The 12,333-nt window shown below is 43.4% G+C and overlaps 1 protein-coding gene across 1 annotated transcript in view; it reads right to left on the bottom strand.

Annotated features, from left to right (window-relative positions):
* The window catches only part of ADAMTS20 (ADAM metallopeptidase with thrombospondin type 1 motif 20), a 1,463,844-nt gene that overhangs the window by 1,087,797 nt on the left and 363,714 nt on the right, over positions 1–12,333 (bottom strand). The window contains exons 7-8 of the mRNA XM_078648053.1: positions 11,654–11,694; positions 7,556–7,661 (exon numbers count right to left, since the gene is read on the bottom strand). Of these exons, the coding sequence (XP_078504179.1) occupies positions 7,556–7,661; positions 11,654–11,694 (147 nt within the window). The remainder of the gene's footprint in view (positions 1–7,555; positions 7,662–11,653; positions 11,695–12,333) is intronic.

Raw genomic sequence — 12,333 nt, 5'->3', positions numbered from 1 at the left:
AATAATGATGTAGAAAACAAGAATCGGTTGTCAACTAATCTGATAGCGCTCATTTACAGTGCTGCCAGTGAGGGATTAACTGTTGCATGTTTGGATAAAGACTGTTTCTGATCTGACGCTCATAAGCTTGCTGGATATGTTAGAATGATGGAGTACATAATTCTTACTAGACATTTTCTTCCTTACACACCATAAACAAAGTCCTTCAAAGTCACCATAATGAATAACCGCATCTTAGGAGGCTTTAAGTTCATTGCAGTGCTGGTGACCATATCATTGACGAATGTCTTTCTGCGCACTGACCCCAGTGCTCTCTGCTAATATCACATTCATCCCACCAACTGCATTATTCATTGGTAGTGCATTTGTGGTCATTGAGATTATTAATTTCAAACACTACCAGACAAGAATGATCAATTAGCACCAATCCTAATGAATTAGTTGACTAATTTGACACAATTATGTATTAGTTTTCTAATACTTTCACTTCCAAAACCAACAGGCAAATCTTGGTGAAGATGCATTCTAGTAAAAGGGTCATGCCAAAGTTTAAGATGATGACATTTTCAATACAGAATAGGCTTAGAAAGTATCTTAAGGGGAGAGGAGACTTTATAACAGGTACAAAGACTTTCTTCTTCCAAACCCTATTCTAATGTAAGTAATGTATTGTTCATACTGCATGGTAGTGTTAGGCTGGAGAAACTACAATTGAGGATATTAAAGATTGAGAAGAGTAGTCGGGTCTTTTAAGATTCTAAGGCAAGCTTTTAATTTTTTCTGCACCGTAAACGCTTCATCTATTGTATGCTTAGCCTTTTGGTTCATCTTGTTGAGTCCTATTTCCATCATTGCATATTGCAAAGTTAAGCACAAAGCTTATTCAATGTTTCCACCAAGGATTACCCTAGAGAATCTCTGTGTAGTTTTAAGCACTAGTGTAATGCAATGCTTCCTCCAAGGATTATAATAGAAAATCTATACGAAATCTACACGTACAGCTAGATAACATACAGTGTTGTGAATGCTTACTCTTTCTAGTTCCTCTTACACATTGATCTTGCTTTGAAATCTAATATGATGCATTTTCTTCTGGAGGACTGGACATGGACAGCAGAGAGCAGCTATATTGTTTTCATATGGTAGGGGAAGGAGTTTTAGAACACAAGTCATTATACCATTCTCACTAAAAAAAATTTGACCCAGTATTGTCAACGAGGATAGCCATAGAAGCAATGAAATAGGCAATGAGGTGGGTCCTCTCTAGTTCTATTCAGTTTCCTGGTATAGTGCCAAAGCCTTTACAGGTATTCTTTGCAGAATCACTAAATTAGTTACACATCCAGATCCATATTCTCTTTAAAAAACAGGCAGTATGCATAGTGCTTTTGACCTCTTCAGGGAGGTTATTCCCTCCCATCTAGCAGTCTACCACCAAATGCATTTCTATTAACTGTAGCTCTTTTTCACCATATATTAGAGCTCTAAATGAAATATCTTCTCTAATGATATCCCTCCAGTGTTGTAGAACATCCCAACGAATTGGCCGGAACACGGAAGTCATAGCTTTATGTTTAATTTTTCTGGCTACACGTAACCAGTGCCACCTTTACAGCTTGGGGACAATATATTGCTGGTAACCACTACTGGCTACCACTCTGTCATCATGGTTTTGTGTAGGCTGCAGACTTTCTAATACTTTCTTTGAAGCCCCTAAAAAAGGAGTCTGTAATAATCTAAACCCGAATCGATTATGGCCATTGTTGCCGTTGTTTTCTTTGAATGAGGTCCATAGTTTTGCCAAAAGGTGTATACAACAGGCATGGGTGCTAGAGAGGCGATTAACAGACACCTGCAATGCAATTTGCTGATCGAGAATAACTCCATAGACTGTTCCTCACAGAGAGGTTTTCTGCCTTGATAGTGTTGTAATCCTCACTGGGTGTGGCAATCGCTACTCTAGGTCCAATCAACATCAAAGGCCATTGGCTATAGATTGTTCTACCTCTGAGGATGCAGGAGAAGGGTTGGATTGGAGTCTGTCAATATTGGGTATGGGCCACAAACTCTGGCCTGAGGCTCTGAATATCTCTGATGCATTCTCACACACCCAGCCATGCTGCCAGACAGGGAGTGTGATAGGAGTGGGGCATAGAAGAAAGCTAGGGGCGACAAAGTAATATTGCTGTTCCTGCAATGTTGTATATCAGGTGGAGGCTGGGTTCCTGCCTTCATCCACTACCCCTCCAGAGGTTTCTCCAGTTGCACATTTGCAACCAGTGTATGGTTGCAAATGTGCAACTGGAGAAACCTCTGGAGGGGTAGTGGATGAAGGCAGGAACCCAGCCTCCACCTGATATACAACATTGCAGGAACAGCAATATTACTTTGTCGGCCCTAGCTTTCTTCTATGCCCCACTCCTATCACACTCCCTGTCTGGCAGCATGGCTGGGTGTGTGAGAATGCATCAGAGATATTCAGAGGTTTGGTGCCTTTGATATTAATATTATCATGTATTAAGTTTTTGAATGGGGATTACTGGAACCCGTATTTGAAGAACTGATAGCTTCATCCACTCAGAATTGTGGAATTTCACCCGATATTACCACTCAGGGTGGAACATCACCATTGGCAATGAGTGCCTGAGAGGGAGCACAATTTGAGTGTTTTTGGATTATATATGAAATTCTCTGCTACTCACCATTACAAGGTCATGCAGGAGTTCGTGGTAGGTGTTAAATAATACAGGTGACAACAGAGAGGATGGTTTTCTAATGTAACTATGAATTGATGGCTTTAGCCATCTATCACTGTAAGACGTTGTTAGAAATGGAGGTCTCTAGTTGGCAGAGGTAGGTACCTTTGTCCAAATAGAGTCCCTTGCTTCTAATCAGGGTAAGGGGGATACACTCCTAAAATAACCCCTGCTCACCCCCATGGTAGCTTGGCACAAGCAGACAGGCTTATCTCAGAGGCAGTGTGTGAAGCATTTGTGAACACATACAGTAATACAGTGAAAACACTACAATTGGAAACCACACCAGCTTACAAAAACAAGTAATCTTTATCTAAACCACAACAAGACCAAACAACAAAAATTCACAATGCAGTATTAAAAATAAGGCTTTTGAATGGAAGAAATAGTTCAGTTCAATGCAAGTTTTAAATGCAACACTTTTCTCAAAAGTACCTTACTGCATCACGCAAAGCAAACAAAATGGCTGCAGGGAAGGAGATGCGTCTGTTCCTTACACTGAGGGGAGGTGACGCGTCTGTTTCTTACTACAGCGCAGGGGAGGGGATGCGTTGATTCCTTACTGCGTGGGGAGTATATGCATCTGTTTCTTATTGCGGCCCCCAATGATGCAACAGTCTTGGTGCCTCGATGTGATGCGTCGATCCGGTACGATGCATGGTTTTGTGCAGCCGCACAGCAGGCCTGCGTCAGAATCGGTGCAGCGATCTCGGACTTCGGAGATAGTTACACCCGATGCTTTGTGCGCTATTTCTCGAGCCATGGCAGGTGCTGCACCTTTTTCTTCGGTGATGCATCGGAAAACAAGTGCGGATGCAACACGCTTCTTCGGTGTTGCGTTGATTTTCCAGCTCCCAGCGACAAACAGTCTCCAGAGGCCCGAAACAGCAGCAGGCATCTCTTTGTAGGTTGGAATTCCCAGCAAGGAAATTCAGGGGAGCTGGGGGTGAAGTCTTTGTGTCCCTGAGACTTCAGAACAGGAGGCAAGCTCAGTTTCAAGCCCTTGGAGATCTTTCTCAAGAGGAAAAAGCAAACAGCAAAGTCCTTTTCTCCTTTCCTTGGCAGTAAGCAGCCACTGCAGGCCAACCCCAGACAGCAAACAGCACACGGGCAGTATTCCTCCTCAGCTTATCGCACTCTTCTCCTTGGCAAAGGTTTCTCTTCATTCTCAGAAGTGATCTAAAAGTCTGGGGTCAGCGCCCTTCTTTTTATACACCAAAATCCTTTGTTCTCTGAAGGCAGAGAGTGTCTGTACCCAGCCAAAACCTGTTCTGTGGGGCACTTTGCAAGTGCACAACAACCTCCTTTGTCAGTGTGAGCCCTGGCTCCAGACACACCAAAGGGGGGCGGAGCCGTCATTGTGGAAGGCAGGCAAAGCCCTATTCAAATGAAGGCGATACTCCTCCCACGACTCCAAATGCAGACCAGGTCTATTCAGCCCAGCCCTGACTCATCAGATTTCACGAGAAGCTGCCCTTCTCCAGTCCCTGTCATCCAAAAGCCAGACATGCAGTACACAAACCTACCAGCAGATGGTTAGGCAAGAAAATACCTCCTTTCTAATAGTGGTATTTTCAAACACGGAATGTGAAAATCACCCTCACTAAAAGATGCATCTTAACATTCTGAGTTCAGGCATACTAAACTTTATTTTCCTATCTTGTTCCAAGGGTCAGTTATGTTTATAAGAGGTTATAAACAAACTCCCCATTCTGTCCGATGGGAACAGATAGCCTTGCAATAGTGAAAAGCGAAATTGGCAGTATTTCACTATCAGGACATGCCACACACATCAGGGCATGTCATACCTTTCACATACAAGGCACCCTGCCCACAGGGGTACCTTGGGCCTACATTAGGGGTGACTAATATGTAGAAAAGGGAAGGTTTAGGGACTGGCAAGTGTGTGCACTTGCCGAGTCACATTTTACAAGCTGCTTCTGTAGGTGGCCCAATCAGAGCAGCAAGCCTACCAGAAGTATTTGATTTACAGGCCCTGGGCACACATAGTGCACTGTACTAGGGTCTGACAAGTAAATTATATAAGCCAATCATGGAATCACTAATCCATAATAATACTTTACAAAGGGAGCACTTTCACTTTGGCACTGAACAGCAGAGGCAAAGTTCCCAAAGCATCTAGACCAGCAAAACGGAGTCCAACGCACAGCAAAAACATATACGGCCAAAGCAAAATTGGAAGGGAGACCCACGCCAATGGTGCCAGGTCTAACAGACGTAATCCTTAGAGTGGTCTTCCCCCAACTTTTTGCCTGCTTACCTCCACTTTTTGCTGTATCTTTTTGTTGGTCTTAGGAGTCTGAGCACTTTACCACAACTAACCAGTGCTAAAGTACATGTGCTTCTCCCCTTAACATGGTGACATTGATGTGTGCCTGATTGGTAAGTCCCTTGTAAAGTGGTATACCCCCACATACCCAGGGCCTGTAATCTAAATGCTACTAGTTGCCCTGCAGCACTGGTTGTGCCTTTCAAACTAGTCTCAGACCAGCAATTGCAAGTCTTGTGCTTGCAGTTTTACTGCCACTTCCACTTGGCATTTAAAAGCATTTGGCAAGCCTTAAACTCCCCATTTAATACACGTAGGTCACCCCTAAGGTAGCCCTTAGTAGCCTTAAGGACAGGGTGCTGTGTAAGTAAAAGGTAGGATATATACTTTTACGTTTTACATGTCCTGGTAGTGACAAACAGCTAAATGTGTTTGTCACTACTACAAGGCCTACTCCTCTCATAGGCTAGCATTGGAAATTCCTTAAAAAACTTTTAGCCTGTAACTCCTGATTACAATGGAGTAGCTAAATTGCGTTTAATTTCTTTGGAATGGTAATGATAAACCCCACTTAGTGGTAAAGTTGTATTTGACATTACATCTGGGTATACATTTCCCACTTAGGGCAACAAAAGCAAAAAGAACAAATGAAGGACAGAATTCTGAACACTGCAAACATTCAGCCCCAGTCCAAGGATCTGGGTTTTATCCATCATTTTTTTGCTCACCGCGCCACTCCAGTTTGGACCAGCCATATGCAACTCATTCTTGGCCCTGCTGCTCAATGGGAATTTTCCAGCCCGAACTTCCAAGCACAGTCCTCCCTGCACTGGAAACAAGCACCCTGGGACCGGTTTTGGGATTTCACCCCTCATCAACCATGCTAGCTTGAATCCAGTGGTAAAGTGAGCACGGGGTCCACATCTGGGCATACCCTTCCCATTTAGGATGACAAAAGAAAAAAGTGGAAATTTCCTTGCTCTTAACTGAGCTCTGTGTGCCTGTATCCTGTCTCCAATACAAGTCTGGGCTGGGTGACGGCTACACTTTGTGCATTCCTTCTCGACAGCCACAAACACAGAAAGGGTGGTTGTGACAGATGGCTCATCTGCATTCTGATAGCCAGCAGGAAGGTGAAGAGGGAGCGGACACTCATAGCTGAATAGGCTGTGTCCTGTCCCCACACAAAGGACTGATTACCACCCACAGATAGCCTGGCAGACAGAGCTGGGATGAAAAGGGACCTACACACTTCAATGAACTGCTTTGAAGTCACCTGCACTTCAAAGGCACATTTGGGTATAAGTATTGGAGGTCTGACTCTACCAAATCAATACACAACTGGACTTGGGAAGAGCTCTGCTGGGGTAAAGACTGGTGTGATGTAGGAATTGCCACTTTGCCTAAACTGCTTCTCTGATTTGCTGAGCTGCCCTGGTGCCTGTTGATCTCTGCCCTGCTAAACACAAGGACTGGACTCATCTCACTTGAACCCAGAGTGACTTCAAGGGTTTGCTGGCTTGCCTCCTGTTTTCTGAAGACTCATGGACACAAAAGACTTCCTGCAATTTTGCTGGTGTTGCTGTACTCTGTCATCTGCAAGCACTACCCTTGCCGGAGGTGCCCTCTCCAGTCTTGAGCCTCAGAAGTGGGTTTTTCAGCTATTTTGCTACAAAACCGGTGTATCGTCACCACTGCATCGGTCGAAACCAACACATCCCCCTTCAACGCAGAGGCTGCTCAACTACAGCGATTCTACAGCCTGCGCTGCCCGACCACTAAGATATGTACGGCTCGATAATAATAGAGCAGCCCGACTGTGTGGAAAAGATTGGCGCATTGTGCCCATTGTGGTGGGCCTGAACTATGGATTTTCCCTGGTCCCTTGCGACCTCAAGTAACCTTTTAATGCTATTGACTTCTAAGCACTGTTTTGGGATTTATTCTTCAAAAATTCGTATCTCGACTTTTACTGAATGGATTTTTGTCATTTTGGTCTTGTTTTACTCACATAAATATTCTCTATTTGTCTAAACCTGCATGGGGTCTTTTTGTGGTGTGTTCATTGTTTTACTGTGTATGTGTTGCACAAATACATTACACATTGCCTCTTAAGTTTAGCCTGTCTGCTCTATGCTAAGCTACCATAGGGTAAGCCCAGGTTAATTTAAAGTATGTATCTGACTTACCCTGACTAGGATTGTGGACCCTACTTAGACAGGGTGCAAACCTCTGCCAACTAGAATCCAATTTCTAATAATCATCATATGTGCTACTATATATGTTTAATGGATAGATAGGTTTAGCAGCATTCCGCTCATTGCAAGATACTCGGACCCTCAGGCAGCAGAATTAGTATTAGTATTTACTGTTTATTCTGGCTCACAGTGCCTGGTGAATTTTTTTAACAGTACACTTATACATACACCAAATCCAATAAATACAATGTTTAAAAATGTATGAGCATAATGCAAAATCTGTATCCTAAGTAGGCATAATGCATACTTACACGTGTCCTAATTCATGTGCGATGGTAAAGGCAGCACTTAATCCATTTTCTTCACTTATTGAGCAGCTGCGATATGGGTCACACATTGTGCCAAGTTCTGCTAAACCTAAAAATTTTAATTATTTACAATTACAATCATAAAACATCAATTCTGCTTCAAAGTTAACAATCTAAGACTGGAAGGTGGAAAAGAGATGAGTAACCTTCCAGTTGTCTGTCGGTTCATTTCGTTTTCATACCATTCATAAATAATTGTAATAACGTTTGATACAGATAAGGTATTATTTTGTTAATGTATCTGCATAAGATTGTGAGATGATTGCAGCAAATATAATTTCTCCTATGTAAACTGAAGTTTTGCTGTTTAACAGTGAAGACTGGCAAGTATGTCTGTGCATGTATCATTCGTTGACACATATGTACATTTGTCATTTGTAAGGTTAACCGAGGTGTACGGTTTTCTAATGGTAGGTAAGGATATGTTCTACTGAACCTGTATAGTTAATTAAGATGTGTCTCATTAAGCATTGCTTATTTATTTATTTATTTATTTATTATATATTTTATAGAGCGCTTGGTTACACCAGCAGGTGTGTCCCCGCGCTGGTTGCTACAGTTGCTTCCATTAGCATCTGGTCTGTTTGTGAAAGGACTCCTACTTCGAGCACTGCGGATTGGGGAACAGGACTGTTTTAAGCTCTCTACGGAATGTGAGCTCCGAGGTTTCCAAGCGCAGCCTTTCTGGCAGCTTGTTCCATAGCCTAGCGGTCGTGGCTCTAAAAGATTTTCCACCCATTCTTGCTCTTTTTACCTTCGGGACCTGCACCTGCCCTGTGCCACAGGATCTTAGCTGGCGGGTGGGCTCGTACCGCTTAAGATAATTATGCAGATACCTAGGGCCTCTCCCATGGAGGATACGATGTCCTATACAGAGGGCCTTGAACGTCACCCGTTCCCTAATAGGGAGCCAATGAAGGGTCCTCAGAGCTTTTTGTGATGATGCCCTTCTGGGTAATTGTAGGATCAAGCGGGCCGCCGTATTTTGTATACGTTGCAGTCTCGAGAAGCATTTTTCGCTGGCCCCTAGATATAGTACATTTCCATAGTCCAGCCTGGATGTTATCAGGGCATGGACTAGGGTCTGGCGTACTGGCATAGGCATGAGGTCCAGTATTTTCCTAAGGACCCGTAGTATACCAAAACAAGTGCCTGCCACTTGTTTGGTCTGGTGGTCGAAGGATAAGTTTTTATCTAGCCAAACTCCTAGGTTTTTCACTAGATTGCTAGGTGTGGGCAGTTCACCCAGCTCATCTGGCCACCATGCTGAGGTCCACACGATGGAGATTTACCTACGATCAGTACCTCCGTCTTATTCCCGTTAAGACAGAGGCAGTTGTCCGCCATCCACTTGGCCAGCTCCTGCTAGCAGCTCGCGAAATTTGCCGCACATTGCTCCTCTGGTTGCGTCAGCGTCACAACCAGTTGCGTGTCGTCTGCATACGACACTGTCTCAACCCCAAATTTGTCTGTGATCACTCCAACAGGGGCCACATACAAATTAAATAATGTGGGGCTGAGACTGGAGCCTTGTGGGACTCCCTGCTTGAGTTTTATTTCTTTGGACCTGAACTGTCCCTGTGCAACCTGGAAACTGCGGTCTGTAAGAAATGATTCCAACCACGCCCATGCTTTGTCTCTCACTCCACCCTTTTTAAGACACTGTAGCAGTGTGTGATGCGCTACAGTGTCAAAAGCGGCACTGAGATCCAAGAGGATCAGTGCCGCTGTCTGGCCTTCATCTGCATATCTCCGTAGGACTTCTGTTGAAGACAGCAGGGCCGACTTAGTAGAGTGTAGAGCGCGGAATCCCGACTGAGAGGGGTGGAGCAGTCCGTTAGTCTCAGCAAATGCAGAGAGTTGTTTATTTATTGCTTTCTCCGCGATTTTGGCAAAGTAGGGGAGAAGGGAAATGGGTCGCAGGTTTTCCAGATTTGCTAGACTAATATTGGGCTTTTTCCTCAAAGGAAGAACTATTGCTTTCTTCCATAAAACAGGTACTTGTCCTGATGCAAATGAGAGAGCAAGTAAGTGACTAATATATGGCTCCAGAGTGGTTATGCTGCCATAAAGTTTTTTGGGGGGAGCTGGGTCATTCGGTGATCCTGATTTAATGCTACCTGCTATATGGCATATTATTTCCCGTGAGGGTACTAGAAATGCCGAGAGGCAGTTGCTGTCCTGTGTATTCAGGGGGATTTCCACCCTCCCATCCCCTACTCTAGCTGCCTCCGGAAAAGCTGCATACATTTTGTCTACTTTACTGGCAAAGAACTCTGCTACTTGATTGCAGGCTTTGACTGATCCTATTATCGGGACTGCCAGTGGGGCGAGGTCTGATAGTTCCCTATATACTAAGAACATTTCCTTCATGGAGTTGTTCGCATTCTTAATTCTGGTGCAGTAGTAGGTTCTCCTCGTTCTCCGGATCAGAGCATGATAGTCTTTTAAGCCTTTCTTATATTCAGCTCTGTCTGTCTCCGAAAAACGCCGACGCCATTTTCTCTCAAGATTTTTACATTTTGCTTTTTGTCCTCGTAGTTCAGTGTTGAACCAGGGGGCGGATTTGGATTTCCTCACTGGCGCATTCCGAGCTGTGTGATCTAGCGCCTTTTGGATTCGCAGGTCTAGTGTTCCGCTGGCAGAGTCTATTTCCTCGCCCTCGAGAGGACCTCCAGATTCTAATATTTTGTTAAATTCCTCTGGGCAAAACTTAGCCCATTTCCTGCGTTTATTTAAAATGCCGATCCCATTCTGAGGTCCACTATCCGGGACCGCTACCCGAAATGAGACTAAAAAATGGTCCGACCAAATCACGGGAGTTGGGGGCGCTACGATCAAGGTATCCCAATTAGCATAGATAGGGTCCAAGAGAACCCTGTCTCACTATTTCCAATATCCATCTCTTCTAAAGTACACACCAGCAGGGCCGGCTCTAGGCTCACGGAGGGCCTGAGCAGGGAGTGTAGGTAGGGGGCCCGAGGCCGCCAAATCCCTGCCAGGGGCCGCCACGCAAATATGTATCTAAGGATATATATTGGCGTTGCGGCCCCTGGGGTTTGGCGGCCCTGTGCAGGTGCACAGCTTGCACATGCCTTAGGCCGGCCCTGACACCAGCTCTTGTTTGTGTATAATCGCAATTCCTCCCCCCTTCCCCTTCTTCCTGTCTAGTCTCTTTATATCATATCCCGGTGGGAGGGCAGCCAGTACATCTGGTGCCGATGCGGGATTCAGCCACGTCTCCGTGAGGAATACGGTTTCATACATGTTTGGATAGATGCCTGGCTGTGCTAAGAATGATCTCAGGCAGCTTTTAAATTGACAACAATTAGTGACAAGTAAGATCTCTGAAATATATATGTGATGTTCAAAACTGTTAAAAATGCAATTCGGTGTTTGTGGTATTTCCAAGGCAAAATATATGAGGGCACAACATAATATAAATATATTAAACCAAACAGAACATAGAAAATTCTTGACAATCTTTACTTAACAATCGTTAATCCTGACAAACGTTCTTCAATGTGTTATTCATGTTTACCAGTACATAACGCTTTCACGTTTGATGTTGAAGGTGTGAATGTGAAAAAAGAGTGGCAGCAAGACTTTTTAAAAGGGATATATATTGTGAAGGTGCATGCATAGGTTACTTGTTCGGTTAAGGAATACGTCTGCACAAAAGGCTACGCATTCCAGAAGTAGTTTGCCAGTAGGTAAATGTATGTTCCATTTGGCAGTAAGATTCAGTACACTAAAACTATTCCTTCAGCCACAGAGGTAAAGAGATTCGAAATCACAGAAGGAACCACTATAAACTTTTCTGACCATCTTAATTCTTCCCGTGTGCACGCTCTATTATGGGTCAACCCATTGGTAGGCATTTTTCTCAAAACAACACTATGTGGGTGGTAAAAATGATGTACTTTCTGGTGCACAGTAGTGGCGCATAACAGCATTCAACATGCTTGTGCTTTTACAAAAATGTGTTTACCAAATATTTGTTATTATTTTGTATCGTTTATCAAATATACCATTACTTACCCAGAGTATCGCACTTATTGCTGGCTCTGCAGATATCTTCCCTATGACAATACAAAATATTTTGCTGATGTTATGTACTGTTTGAATTCATACTTTCCAGTGTTCAAATTACATTTATATCAAATGTGATTGTAGAGCCACACCAGACAGAAACAGGTATCGACTAAGTTATCACCACTTTCAAGGTGAAAGTTACTACATTTTCACAATATTTAATCTTGAAGTTTTTGGAAAAGATCACAACCAAAATAAACGTGGTGGTTCTGTAGTACAGACAGGTTTCTGCAATGCAAATAATATATACATACGTTTAGACACACATACATGCATACATTTAAATTAATGCTATCCCACTGTTCCTTAAACTACATTCTATATTAAGGTCCTTAAAAGCTTCATTTGCATTATCTTCTAGTACTAAGGACTAACTGAATTCTTTTTCAAAAATATATTCCTCCAAAAACATACACTTGTAATATAACAGCAAATACAGCTGCATAGCATTCTAAATGGTAAGATCATTTTAAAGTCATGCATGTGCAATAAATTAGCGCATTTTGTAATAAAATATAAATAATCCAAATCTTAACAGTGGAACTTCCAACACCTGCTTTGCGCTGTGGACAGCACCGCCGAAGACATACATGGCCCGCCTGCCAGATTATGAGTTCAGCTCGTGT

Source organism: Lissotriton helveticus, chromosome 1_1 (genome assembly GCF_964261635.1).
Source record: "Lissotriton helveticus chromosome 1_1, aLisHel1.1, whole genome shotgun sequence".
In the NCBI taxonomy this organism is placed as follows: domain Eukaryota; kingdom Metazoa; phylum Chordata; class Amphibia; order Caudata; family Salamandridae; genus Lissotriton; species Lissotriton helveticus.
The sequence above is the reverse complement of the archived record's forward strand: the minus strand, read 5'-3'. Positions and strand labels throughout refer to the sequence as shown.